Source organism: Somniosus microcephalus, chromosome 12, assembly GCF_052327205.1.
Source record: "Somniosus microcephalus isolate GS21.2 chromosome 12, FLI_Smic_1.0, whole genome shotgun sequence".
NCBI lineage: Eukaryota > Metazoa > Chordata > Chondrichthyes > Squaliformes > Somniosidae > Somniosus > Somniosus microcephalus.
The window spans coordinates 140,585,913-140,601,094 of record NC_140998.1 but is presented as its reverse complement, the minus strand read 5'-3'; the positions used below and the strand labels follow the sequence as shown (position 1 = coordinate 140,601,094).

Genomic DNA, 15,182 nt, shown 5'->3' with positions numbered 1-15,182 from the left:
GGCGGAAGAAGCACCTGCAGTGGACCCTGTGGAGATATTCCATGCGACCATAGTCGAATGTTTGCCTGTTACAAACGCAAGTATTGAGAAGGAAACCCGAAATGACCCGACACACTCTCGGGTCTATGATTTGACGGTGAAGGGATGGCCAGCATATGGCGACTCACTGTTGCCAGCATTCTCGCCAAGGAGGGAACAGCTGTCAGTGTGCCGGGGAACCTTGATGTGTGGATCCCGAGTGGTAATTCCACCCAAGTTGAGAGATCGAGTGCTCCATGAGCTTCACGAGGGTCATCTGGGAGGGGTAAAAATGAAGAGCCAAGCCAGGGCGTTTGTGTAGTGGCCGGGAATCGATGAAGAAATCGAGGATATGACCAAGAGATGCACAGGATGCCAGAAGGTCCAAAACGCTCCACCACAGGCCCCGCCACATCCATGGGAGTGCCCCTCATCTCCATGGCAACGGGTACACATTGATTTCGCTGGTCCATTTATGGACTCAATGTTTCTAATCGCTGTGGACGCCCATTCGAAATGGCCAGAGGTCATTAAAATGTCCTCCACCACCACGGAGAAAACTATTGCAGTCCTAAGGACCATCTTCGCCAGGAATGGGTTGCCAGAACAGATCTGTTCCGACAATGGCCCACAGTTTGTGTCTGAGGATTTCCGGCGATTCCTGAAGAATAATGGGGTGAAACATTACACATCTGCCCCATATCATCCAGCCACAAATGGATTGGCTGAGAGGTTTGTTCAGACCTTTAAAAAGGCCATAAAGGCAATGTATAATGACGACATACCACTGCAACACAAGGTGGATAACTTCTTGTTTGCTTACCGGAATGCGACACATGCAGTCACCAACCAAACTCCAGCCGTACTGTTTTTCAACCGGAGACTAAGATGTCGCTTGGATTTGCTCAAGCCAAACATAAGACGAGATGTTGAGGATAAGCAGTTCCAGCACAAATGAGAAGCCAACCAGGAGCTTCAAGATAGGGCAACCAGTCATGGCCCGTGACGACAGAACAGAAAAATGGCAGCCAGGCACGATATGCACACAGCAGGGACCACTAATGTACACAGTGGACGTTGGAGAGAGCATCGTGAGACGCCATGCTGACCAGATTGTAGAGTCACAGGAACAAGCCAAACCTGTACCACAAGCATGTGCACCTGGTAATGAGGCCGAAGTACAGATTGCGTCTACCTCAGAAGCAGCGGTATTGGAAGCTGACGAACCAACCAATGACAATGAGCCAGAATTGACTCCACCGCCAGAACAGGATACTCGAAAGGCGCTATCCAGTCAGGATCAGGAAGCCTCCTCAAAGACTGAACTTATAAATGACTATTTCAGTTGATGTATATCGTACCGAGAAAATTGTAATTGTAATTAGTTATTATTTAATTGTTAATGAATGTTATGTATTTATCTAAAAGGGGAGGAATTGTTGTGTATGTACCTTTAAGGGAATAACTGGTCTTAGACTGCAGTACCGGCAGTGACCACCCCTGTATAAAAGGCCCGAGCAGGCTTCTGTATTTTCAGTCTGACGCTGCCTCCTGTTCAGTAAAGTACCTGTTAAACTGTTCTCCCGAAGACCGTGTATTATTGAGGCGCGGACTTTACAGATGCCACGGTTGCGAACAATTTGGTTCAGCCTGGCGACCAGGGAGGGGGATGGAATTGGTGGCTAGGGAATGGACTTTGTGGCGGGCACCAAAGAAATGCCTTCGGTCTTCCAATATTTAACTGGAGCAAATTTTGGCTCATCCAGGACTGGATGTCGCGCAAGCAGTCTAACAACACCGAGGTAATGGAGTGGTTGAGGCGCTGGTGCTGAGGTAAAGCTGTGTGTCGTCAGTGAACATGTGGAACCTGGCATGCTATCAGTTGAAGTAATCATATAGGAATAATCTGCAACAGTTAGAAAGCTGTAGGTTTGGGGTTAATATGTGAGGATAATGCATAAACTTGTTAGATTCAGAAAGCTGTTTGGTCTACCCTTTGGATCCCCCAGTGCCCTGTGACATAGAGTGGTAGGATGTTGCTTTGCACCCATGATTCAGCATCGTGTGTGGAATTGCTATTCATGAAGATGCATTCAGGAGAGTTGCAGAGCCTTTTTCATAGGGAAGGAGGAAATAAATCTGAGGTGTAGTCACTCCAGCCTACTTTTGTGCACCTCCTCACTCGGATCATGTCACCTACCTACAATCTTGGCCAATTGAGTGGTCCAGATTACCTAAAGAGAGGGAAGAAAAGAAACGTTGGGTAGGGCGATGAGTAATAAAGTTTTATAGGTTTATATTTTCTGATTTCAGCCAATAACTAGCATTAACACCTTTGGTTAAAGTAATAGTCCACTGGTGGAGGCTCAATTCTTCAAATGAGCCTACACGAAGGTTACATTTCAGCCTCTCCTAGTAAAAAAATAAGATTTAACGGCCTCCGTTTAATAAAAAAAAAACTACCAATTTCCTAACCAGTACTCCGCCAAGCAGTCACTTTACAGTTTTCTTCTTTCAAATCCCCTTTCCCACCAGTTCCATTGTAAAGTAAATATGCCAATGTGCAGTTTACTGGACAACTCTGATTAGAAGATCTCCAGCGAACTAAAAATACAGCAAGGCACCATTAACTAGTATATCTTGCTTCTAATCTCTGTTGATGTTTGTTGTTCAAGTAGAATCATCTGTCTTTAGTAGTTTTATTCTAACGTTCACTGTAAATAATATGTTTTCTTCGAGCTGAATTTGGAAATGACCTTACACTTGGAAAAGTTGAGCCAGTTCAACAGCTGGCGGCAGCGAGAGGAGCAGGTGCCTCTTTCTTCCAGTGCTTGATTAAGTCTTTTCAGAAGCCAGCATATGTTGTATCCTGCGCCAGGTTTTTTATCAATGGCTGCTCTGTAGGCCAGGAAGTAGCAAGATGACATGCAAAACACAAGAGTCCTAACACTTCACATAGAGGCTACTTTGTCTGAAGTAAAGAGCAGAGATAGTGTAAAAGGGACATGCTGCAGGATCTGTGCTGAACATGAATGGAATACAACTCGAATTAGCCTTGCTTTTGGTCCAAGAGTAATTGTGCCCTGTAGGGCCACTGCCCAGTTGGCTGTTCAGTGTCTCGGAGCTTGGAAAAAAACTCTTGAATATTGACTGTGCCCACAACTCCTCAGTGACGTGAATGAAATGCAAATTGGACGCTGGCATGGTGTGGGAGGGAAGAAGGAACTCAAACTTTGTGAGATGGGCTCTTCAGCATCGTGGTACTGTACATGGTGATGCATATCCGGTTGAGTGGGCTTGTGTTCTAGATCTGCATCTGGTGATTACTGACCTGGGCAGTTACAGTTCCAAAGCTCCCTGCTCTTGCTGGATGTACTTTGCAAAACAAAGAAAAATGAATGTCGGTTGTACTTTGCAACAGACTCAACACAGTAGAACACAACTGCACCAAAAGTAGGTCAGCTTTAATGTTCTGAAGGTGGTGTGTGGAGCATTTGTCAAACTGTTGAACAGGTTGTCAGGTTCAAAAGCTTTAACTGGTTACTGATTTCTTACGAGTCCCTTAGTTCTCTGGAGCCTATTATTGCCCCAGTGATTTTGGTAAGAGTTTTTGTATCGCTTTTACTTCTGTCCCGAGGTGAAAGCAAAGTTTTGGAATACTCCCCACTCTATATCATGAATATTTGCTCTTTAAAAACATACCATGTCGTTAATATTATAAGAAGTTAAATACTGCATTAACCACTGAGATTTTGAAATGACTTTAAAAGCAAAACAAATCTTAAATCTTCAGTAAGATTAATCTCACTAAAACTAATAGATTATTAAATTCCATTATTATATATTAAAAATTGAATTTAATGCATTTAGTTGTGACTGCCACAGCGGACTCGCTGCATTATTTCAGCTCAATGATGAGCTTTTCTCCTCAGATTCTGTGGACTTTTTATTACATTGATCAGTCTGTGTGGTCTGGTTACGTGAGAGCTACTACAAAAAGGAGCATGCTGTTTTTCAGTGGTGCGATCTTTCCTATGGTTGGTTGAATTCATCTCTTAAAATATTACTGAATTTTTAATGCTGTCTTTTGAGTACAAAGAGCTGATTCAGTTGAGTTGGGGGGCACCATAGTAATGTTCTGTAAATCATATACAGTGGCTTCACGGACAGGAGTTAAATATGTGTTGATTCCAATTATCTGCCACTGTTGTCTAATATTCATGCCCAGAAGCAGTAAAATGAAGATTATTGATCCTTGATATTGCAAATGCAGCTCCCATTATAGCTTCAGTCTAGTCAAAGGATGCAACTGTTTCCTGTTGTTTAATGTCCAGCGGGCCAATAAAATAAAATATTGGCTTTAGGTTGAGTGCCGTATTGTTTTTTGGGTAGTTGAAGCAAGTATAGCATGCAATGATCTTCTACAAGTTAGACTTATGACATGTAGTGCACTGTCGGATTCCTTTCAGGCCACTAGTGTTTTTAACTGTAGTTCATTTTGTATGATTATTACTTCATGCAAATGTTTATTGCACTTGAGGACTATTTGCTCGTAGTTGTCTTGATTATTTTGAATGCTTGAAGCTGAAGGCATAGGGGGTTGCAATACACTTGTATATTTATCTAACCTAATAGGTATTCTATAGCTTGAAAACGGCAGTAAATAGTTTTATGATATACTTAAGCTATTAAATGTTTTTTCACTGCGGGAAAAGGTTTAAATACCAGGAGACAAAAGTAGGGAGGGAAGTCAGGTGTAACTTTTTAACCCAAGAGGTAGATGTGTGGCTTGGGTCACTGAAGCAGACTGTATAAGTGGATTCAAGAGGAAATTGGATGTGTTTCTGGAGACTAGCAGTAAGAATTGAGGGATATGAGGAGAAGTTGGCTAGGTAGGGCTAATATATGAAAAAGGCCTAATGGCTTTTCATGTTCCTAAAAATACTTTTAATTGTTCTGCCTGGGATGAGTTCTTGTGTAGACCCTTAGCTGTGGTTTACGACAGCAGAGACCATTTCTCTCTCTTTTATTGCCCTTTGATGTCCATGTGCAGGGAAATGGCAAAACCTAGTCACTGACAGTCACTGCTTTTAAAGGAAACAAAGTATATAATCTCAGGCCAATTGAATGAGAATCCACTTCACAAATCCCATATAAAGTCGTACGTTGAGTATTCCCTTTACATAGATCCCACGTGTTCCTTGCCCTCTGTCAGCCGTGGCTCAGTGGGTAACGTCCTCGCCTGAGTCAGAAGGTCGTGGGTTCAAGTCCCACTTCAGAGACACAAAATCTAGGCTGACACTCCAGTGCAGTGCTGAGGGAGTGCTGCACTGTTGGAGGTGCCGTCTTTCGGATGAGACGTGAAACCGAGGCCCCGTCTGCTCTTTCAGGAGGACGTAAAAGATCCCATGGCACTATTTTGAAGAAGAGCAGAGGAGTTCTCGCCGGTGTCCTGGCCAATATTTATCCCTAATCAACATCACTAAAACAGATTATCTATTCAGTATCACATTGCTGTTTGTGGGAGCTTGCTGTGCACAAATTGGCTGCTGTGTTTCCTACATTACAACAGTGACTACACTCCACTCCAAAAAGTACTTCATTGGCTGTAAAGCACTTTGGGAAGTCCGGTGGTGGTGAAAGGCGCTATGTAAATGTAAGTTTTTTCTACAGTAACTGTTCAGAGTTCTAACTAGCCAAGCTTATCTCACTCAAGGTGGGGTGCAATCTTCGGGTGATGGAATAATTTCAGAATATCAGTGGTGTCACTTGTTTAATTTTGTGTTCCATATTGCACTGCAGAACAAAAAAATAAAATTTAATGTGGCAAATTGAAATGCGGATGACATTCCTCACTGGCAAGCAAGTTTGACTCTGTCACTCCACTGAGATGCCAGTCTCCACTGGGCCCTCGGGGCACTCCGAGCCAGACACAGCCTCATGGGAGTTGTCATCTGGCCCATCTTGTGCATACCTTCAAACGCACCGCTCAAAAGTGCCACAGGAACAGGCGGGAGTCCCCTCTTGGCACAGAAAGTGCGTATCTTGGTGAGACCAGGAAGTGGGAAAATGGGAGGGCAGCACAGCCTGAAAAATTAAGTGTGGTGTGGTGTGATCTTGTGTTTTTAAATAGGAAAACAAATGAGTCAACTTTCCTGGCAGTTATCAGGAAACCCATCAGCATTACTTTAACCATTGGATGATTTATTAGTGATTACTCATCTGTATTAGCATTGCCAGGCCTTTTATAGCAAAGTTCTTGGATTGGTGATAGTCCGATGATGTGATGGACCAGTTTCCCCTCCCCCCGCCCAATATTATTGCAACATTTCTGAATTCATTACTGCCAGCTTGGCTCCACTGGCAGCATTCCTACCTTTTGAGGCAGTAGGCTGTTGGTTGAAGCAGCACTCCAGCACTTGATGTCATAATCAAGAGTTTGACGCTCCGAAGTGCCGAATTGAAGGAATGCTGTGTTGTCAAAGGTGCAATCTTTCAGATGAGACACTAAAATGAAGCCCTGTCTGCCCATTCTGGGGGGCCAAGATGGATGTTGAAAGAACCCTGGCATTATTTGAACCACAGTGGGATCCAGGTGCCCTTCCTCAAACAAAAATGGATCACCTGGTCATTCATCACATTTCTATTTGTTTGTGAACTCTGCAGGAAGTTTCTGAAAGATGTGATGAGGTGCTTTATAAACGAAAGAGCTTTTTTAAACGACACCTTCATGGCCACTTTCATTGATACCAGCTCTTAATTATTTTCAGATTTTTTTGACTAAGTTCAAATTCTGAAACTGCTATGTGGTTATTTAAACTTATGCTCTCTTATTAGTCGAGGCCTCTAGTTTACTAATCCTGTAACATAACCACTACCATACCGTATCTTGTATAAATGTAAGGTGTTCAGAATCTAAAGATGATTTGCCAGTAATGGCTGATATTGTTGTATATGGGTGGGTGGGTGTTAGTTAATTGCAACCTAACCCTGCCTGTCCAAATTTGTCCAGCAATATAACTGCACTATCATTTGCATAACCTACAAATCCTAGCCCGTAATTTGCGGTCAGTGGCGAAGCAAAGACACTCACCACTGGCCCTGAAGAAAGCTTCCCACAGAGATCTCGCGATCTCTCTGACGAGTAGTTTGGCTTTTTCGACGTTCAGTTGAGATCAGTGCAGTATTGTGGGAATTCCGTAGCCCGAACTGCTGTGAGGTCAACAAGCTGCCTAAGCAGCCAATCGCAATGCAGAATTCTCACACGGAACCAGGAAGTGAAGTAGTGCTTTGGTTCTGACCTTTTTAAAATGTTAGAGAGCAAAACAAAGATTGGGGCTCTCACATGGGGAAAAAGGTAAATCTGAAATAAATATGAACAAACTTTAAAAAAAAAAAAAAAAAAAATGTTTTATGTTAATTTTTATTAAAATGGAGACATTTAACACTCCACAAAATTAGTTTTTCAGGATCAAAATGTTTGTTCAACAGCTGTTAAAACCCCAGTTACACCTGATCCAACAAGGTCTAACTTTTAATAGGATATTTAACGATTATTACCACACAGTTTTCGTCAGTTTCATGGATTTCCCTGATTACACTGATTGCCAGCCATTGGGTGGGGGGTGGGGCGGCACAGCGCAGCCAGTGTCGGAGCAGTGAATGACTGACCACAACCTCATGATTTAGCACATGCGCATCCTAACACAGAAATCCTGAGGTTGCGGTCAGTTTCAAAGGGGAACTAACAGCAAATGCTGTCCGTTCGCTGTTGTTACTTGCCGCAAATTCCGGGCCCATGTTTTTTCATTTGTTCTGGATGTTTGCGGCACTGGCAAGGCCACATTTGTTGCTTAGCCCGAGTTGTCGTCTTGCTTTGTAGTGATTGTTTTTAGGGTTTGAGTGATTTAAGAATCAAACAATTAGTGAGACTGGAGCCACCTGTAGGCTAGATCGGGGTAGAGTGACGGGCACCCTTCTCTGAAAGACGGAACCAGTTCGTTTTTACAACAATCTGGCAAATTCCATCGTCAATTTTTCTGATGCTAGCCCAATTTTACAACTTGTCCTGGTGGGATTTGAACCCTTGACCTCTGGGTTGCTAGACTGTGCCATAAACACTACACAACTGTACTGGTAAATTTACTGCTGCTCATTTAACAGATTCTGAGCTCTCGGTGATTTCGAGAAGCTAGAATTCCTTTACACCTCTCAATTATTATGTATTTATTGTGATCGCTTTTGTTTGTCTTTACTGAATCATTTCACCAGTTTGTTGAGAAATTAAGGCAATAACTTTCTTGCTGATCAAGGCTGAGGAGTTTTTTGAATATAAAAGGGCTGATTTTAAAAACTCATTGTTGTAGTTGGAAGCAACCCAGTGCTCTGACTGCCATAAATTCTGGTGTTTAAGTTGCTCCTGTATTTTGGTGATTGTTTGAAGTACTATACAAGTCATATCTTTGTAATTGGAGGATCGAATAACAGGCATCAATGCACTACTTGTACACCAGATTTTACAGTAGGGTCGTGACTTTGAATTCTGGGATGCCCATCACTTGAGTATTTGTGCTTGACTTGGACAGAGCTGTCCTCCAAGGTGGAGAAAGGCGAATGGAAACTGGCTGATGTGGAAGAGGGAGGGAGCAAAAGAAGTCTTCAGAGATCTTCTATAAAAATTCTTTGTAATTGAAGGTGTGTATTGTAGTTTGATCAGTACTTTAACATGGGCATGGGTTCAAAGAATCCAAACCAGCTGATTTTACTGGGGGCCCATAAAAGGAAATAGTACATTGGATTGACATCAATCAGCAGTTATCAGCTGATCTACATTCAGATTGCTCAGTAGAGCTTCAACTGGAAAATGGAACTCTCTTTCTATTTTGTATGTATTCTGTGAATAGTCTTTAGTGCAGGAATTGGCAGCTAATCAGTACTAATTATAGAATAATGCAGCCTACAGTGTGTTAGAAACAGCAACGCTTCAGCTGGTTCAGTTGATATTACAGTTGTTGTCATTCCCAACCCTGAAAAATATTAGCGTCTTAGTTTGTTTATCCTGTATGAAAAGTCAGTCATTATTGCCAGCCAGCTTATTTAAAATATTGGCATCAATTTACTACAGGAAAAATCCCATCTCAAATCAGTATTTTATGATGCTCTTATTTCTTCATGTCCCGTTGCTCTCACCACTACCAGTGACAGACCAGTACTTAACCCTGGCGTCCAACTGCTTTCTTCAGACACAATTAACCTAAGGTTGGAAGGATAATGTCCTTTGTATGCTGCTGGTGCCTTCCACAGTGGAAATGGTCTGCAAATTTCATGCGCCTATCAAAGTATTTTATTAGTTACAACATTAACAAGTTACAACATTGTTTGTAATTTCTTAGTTTTCCATTTTGAATACCTTTTGGTGCTGACAGCCATAGAATCACCGCACATCACTGCAATTGCATTTGAATCAGGGTATTTTGTGTTTCTCACATGGGTAAGTGTATAAAGGTGCCGTGTTCTACTGAGCCACGCAGGGAATTAACATCAAGGGTTTTATCCCTGGTCTGAGCCGAGTTATCTGAGCTAGGATGGTGGTATCACAATTGGTCTCTTTCTTCTTCGGGTAAGGAAGGGGAAATGCAATCGGCTAGAGTTCTCATTCGTAGTCACTATCCAGTGGTATCTGCTGGAAAATGCATGTGTATGGATGTCCAGCATTGGGGTTGGATTTGATCGCAAGGGTTTTAAGTGTGCATGGATTGATACCTTAAGGTAAATCCTCCTCACTAGGATAGAAGGCGAAAACTTGTGGAGGCCTGACATTGTAGTATTTTAAGTGAGTACTTGCTCACTATTTTGCGTTGTTAGTAGAAAGGGGATTTTATAAAGTGGCTGAAAGGTTACTCCTGACATGTCGAGCTTTTGAAGAGAAAATAACAGGTACAAAAAATAATGAAAACATGGCAATTTCACATTATATTGGTGACCTTTACTGTCAAAAAGGACCAATGATCTTCACATTTTCTTCTCAGTTTGTGCAGTGCGTGTGCAGCATACATTTTGTAGCAATGAAGGGATGATATCTTCTGCAGTCTTTATTTGCAGATCCTCTCCAGGGTTCCCTCTGACTTGGATTTTCCAGCACCCTGTTTGTTTCTTCCTCATCCCTTCCTGCAATCTTTCTCCATTTCACTGAGTTCACCTCAATCTTCAATTCCTAACCTCTTGCAGTCCACTGTTGCCCCCCTCTTTTTATAAAAAAAAAAAAAAAAATTACTTCCTTTCCTACCACAGAATTAGCCATATGTTGGGGACATATTGGAAAAAGTGAATCACACAGCTATGCTGTGAGCTGCACACTGTTCCGATATTTTAAACAGCAACTACTTGGTTTTTCTACAATGGGCCTCATGTATGAAAGATGTTCCCGTTCTGACGAAAGGTCATTAACCTGAAACATTAACCCTATGTTTCTCTCACCACAGATGCCGAGTGACCTGTTGTGTGTTTCCAGCATTTTCTGTTTTTATTTCAGATCTGCAGTATTTTGCTTTTTGGTAGGTGTTTCAAAGTGCTTTACAAAACAAAGTAGAACAGAATGACCAATGCATTTATTTATTTTTTCAGGTTTTCTTCGAGCCATGGCAGTTGAATAATCGTACTGTGTAAACTCTATTGTGAAGATGCCACGTGTGTCATTAGACAGAAGCTCCTCCGATTATAAACAATACGAAGATGCGTATATGTGAAAAATATACTACAGAGTAACAGAACACAGTAGACAACTTTATCCTTCAACTTGCCTTGCTTGGAAGTTGCTCTCAAGGAGATTCCTACTTACGAAAGAGATGGTTGTATGTTTAGTGGAAGCTATTGAGAGAAACAAGTGTGGAGTATGACCAGTTTAAAACGTTCCCAGACTGAGAGGGTGGGTATTGGTGCCACTTCAGTTATTGGCCCTGAGCTAACCATAGGTGCACGTTCGGATGACTTCTACGCACGTCGATTCCGAACGCCGAATGGCACCTTTGGTTCATCTAGTGCGATGGGGCCACCACGAAGTGAAAGTGCTCACCATGTTGGTGGAATGCCAAGTGTGCCTAAAATGGGTGTTCGAGCAAGGATTGCCGACTGGCCTCCTAGAAAGGACATGGCAAAAGAGTCTTGTAGAACAAGTGACCAAGAATCTGCAGGCAGTCCAGATGGCACAGCCATGTCCATCCATTCTAATAGCCCAAACAGCCGGTTGAGCCAAAGCAATCAAAATTCTCTAGAATCTTTGGCATCCAGGAGGATGCACAGTGACTACATGCAATGCAAGGCACAAGAAATGGAGAACTTGGATTCTAGGTTTCTTACACCAGATGGTTATCTCCAGTCCCCTGCAAAGAGCCTTCGCAGAATAAGACAGCGCAGTAATAGTGACATCACAATCAGTGAGCTGGATGTGGATGGCGCCGAGGAGTATGGAGCACTGAATCACAAAATGGGAACTGCTCTTCACCGTGAATACGGCAGTACTTCCTCCATTGACAAGCATGGAATGTCAGGAGACAGCTTTTTTGATTTGTTAAAGGGTTATAGAAATGAACAGACAGATCAGCGAAGCCCAGCTCCAGAGCAACTCAGCGAACTACTGAAGGCAGAAGCCAGTAAAGCCTATGGTTCAAATATTGAAAACACCAAACATGATTTTGTAGATGGTTTCTTTGCGCACAGAGGGAGCCCCAGGCCACTGCATAAAGAGAGGGAGAAACCACTTAAGAGGCGATCGAAGTCTGAAACGGGGGATTCTTCCATTTTCCGCAAACTGCGCAATGCCAAAGGTGAAAGTGAGCTAGGCAAGTCGGCAGACTTTGAGGACAGCAAGTCAGAGGACAGCGTGAAGGGCTGGGCTTGCCAGAAATGCTTTGCTCACTATGATGTGCAGAGTGTGCTGTTTGACTTGAATGAAGCCGTGATGACCAAGCACAGTGTTATTAAGAGAAGGAACACCACAACAGGTGCGTCTGCGGCCGCTGCTGCCTCATTGGCTGCTGGCCCACTCGCGCACTCCATTAGCTTCAGCTCTCCCTCGGGTAGTACAGAAGACCTGAACTCAAAAGAGAATCTCAACGTAGACTATGGTGATGAGAAAAGCAATGAGCTTGTGCTGAGCTGCTCATACTTCAGGAATGAGATTGGTGGAGAAGGAGAACGCAAGATAAGCCTATCCCGGTCAAATTCTGGGTCATTGAGTGGATTTGAAAGCACCTCTTTTGAATTTTCCCTGAGCTCCCACTGCACAAATGCAGGAGTTGCCGTGCTGGAGATATCGAAGGAAAACCTGGCAGTACATTGTGACAAAGTGAAGAGATACATTGTGGAGCATGTGGACCTTGGAGCTTACTACTATCGGAAATACTTTCATCAAAAAGGTAAAACTCTGATTCATTACTGTTGGTGTCTCTGGTTTGGGATGTGATTTGATGTTCAAAATCAGATCATTTGTGTGGCAGGACAATTCGTCAAAAAAAGGTGATGGATTGAAATTCTGGCTTGCAAATATAGACTTTACATTTTGTCTAAAACTCGTGTTTATCTGCAAAGGAGCTCTCTAAAAAGTAAGAAATGGAGAAATGAACAAAGGCAAAGAACTGTTTTGTTAGTTTAGCATATTTTTGGAATAAAATACATCTATGATTGTATATGCCAAAATCTATCTGATGATCTAGTGACAGGAAAGTGCCACTTGTTGAGAGTCATGTTTAATGCAATTATTCATGAGGGACAATGAATTAAACAATCAGTAGCACAGAGGGAGAATTAATTCCACACTATTCTGCATTACATGACGGCCAATTGTATCACAAACCTGATGGAAGTTTCCAAGTTTTTTGATACTTGACAAATAACTCTTGCCCAACCATGATGTATAAATTAGGTCGGAAATGCCAGTGGTGTATTCCAGAATCATAATCAAACGTACTAAATATTTCAAGCAATTAAAAAGTTAAAATAATTTAACCCCTAAATTTTGGCATAAATAATGATGATTTCAGTTTGTTTGAAGTGTCTTTGGAAAGGAGTGCTTTCTTCATCATTTTGATTGAATGGCCAGCCTGTGGCCATTCTTTAATCAGCACAGATGCTGTTTCATTGTTTAGTCCCCCTCTTGACTGATGGGACTCATTGTTCAACTAGTCTCGGGGAATATCAAAAGGGGATGAATTGTACCCAGGAATTCATCATTGTTTCAAAACCAAGTTGTAGACTCTTTCCTTCACTCCTCCCACTCATTGATGGATGTCTAACTAATTGCAGAGTGTAACATCTTTCCCCAAAGCAGTCAATCTGCATAGTTCACACCTGTCTTTCAGCACTTGCTGCAAAGTAATGAGTCATGGCTGCGTTAGTTTGGAGTGGCATTTAGAAAATTAATGCTGTACATTTTTTCTAACATGCAGAATATTGGAGAAAATTCGAATAAGCATTTTTGTTGAGTTCATTTTGATTTCATAGCTGTTAGATCCGTGGTTCAGTGGATAAATAATTACACGGATGCTGTACATAAACAAATAACAGGTCTTTACTGGAGGAGGGTAATCTCTAGACTGGGGTACAGAGGCATGCGCACAGCTTATATACCGGTGTGGTCACTGCCGGTACTACAGTATACAGGAGCTGTAAAAAGTAGTTCTGACTTAAAGCACATACACTACAATTCCTCCCTTTTTAGATTAATAATATCCCCTTAATATTCAAATAACAATTACATTTTTACATGTACATTCAATAACAAAAGTCCATTTATGGATTCAGTCTTTGGGGCGGCTTCCTGACCCTTTCGGGATAGTGCCTTTCCGGAGGTTCTTGTTCTTGGTGCAGAGGCGATTCTGACCCCCTTTCATCAGGTAGTTCATCGGGTTCCACTGCTACTGGGTCTGAAGTAGATGCTACCGGTATGTCTGGTTCATCCCCAGGTATTTGAGACATGGGGTTGACGCATTCCTGTGATGCTAAGATCTGATCGACGTGGCGTCTCACGGTGTTCTCCCCGACATCCACTGTATACATTAATGGCCCCTGCCTTGTACATACCTTTCCGGGTTGCCACTTCTCTGTTCGATAGTCCCGGGCCAAGACTGGTTGCCCTACATTGAAGTTCCTTGTCGGCTTCTCGTTGATGTGCTGGAATTGTTTGTCCTCAACATTTCTTCGCACATTTGGTCTGAGCAAGTCCAGACGAGATCTCAACCTTCGGTTAAAGAACATCATGGCCGGGGTCTGGTTGGTAACTGCATGTGTCGCGTTTCGGTAGGCTAATAAAAAATTGTCCATCTTATGCTGTAGTGGAATTTCCTCGTCGCACATGGCCTTTATCGCCTTCTTAAAGGTTTGTACGAACCTCTCAGCCAATCCATTGGTGGCTGGATGATATGGGGCGGATGTGTAATGCCTTACCCCATTCCTTTTCATGAATTTTTGGAACTCGTCGGACACAAACTGTGGTCCATTATCAGAGCAGATCTGCTCTGGCAAACCGTTTCTGGCAAATATGGTCCGTAGGACTGCAATCGTTTTCTCTGTAGTGGTTGAAGACATCTTTATCACCTCAGGCCACTTTGAATGAGCATCCACTGCTATTAAGAACATTGAGTGCATGAATGGACCAGCGAAATCAATGTGCACCCGTTGCCATGGAGAGGAGGGCCACTCCCATGGGTGTAGAGGGGCATGTCGTGGTGCATTTTGGACCTTCTGGCATCCTAAGCAGCTCTTAGTTAGGTCATCGATTTGTTGATCGATTCCCGGCCACCACACATAAGCCCTAGCTAGGCTTTTCATTTTCACTCCCCCCAGATGACCTTCATGTAGCTCATTTAGCACTCTCTCCCTTAACTTGGGTGGAATCACCACTCTGGATCCACACATCACTGTCCCCTGGCATACTGACAGCTGTTCTCTTCTGGATGAGAATGCTGGCAACAGTGAGTCGCTATGTGTTGGCCATCCCCTCACCGCCAATTCATATACCCGTGACAGCGTCAGATCATTGCGGGTCTCCTTCTCTATATCCGCGTTTGTTACTGGCAATCTTTCAATTATCGACGAATAAAATATCTCGATAGGGTCCACTGCTGGTGCTTCCTCCACAGTAGGCAGTGGCAGGCGCGATAGCCCATCAG

The 15,182-nt window shown here is 42.9% G+C and overlaps 1 protein-coding gene across 1 annotated transcript in view; it reads left to right on the top strand.

The window, feature by feature from the left end:
• LOC147109567 (signal-induced proliferation-associated 1-like protein 1) overlaps nt 1-15,182 on the top strand; it is a 407,870-nt gene that overhangs the window by 249,605 nt on the left and 143,083 nt on the right. The window contains 1 exon segment of the mRNA XM_086003627.1: nt 10,642-12,431. Within this exon segment, the coding sequence (XP_085859753.1) occupies nt 10,910-12,431 (1,522 nt within the window). The 5' untranslated portion in view covers nt 10,642-10,909.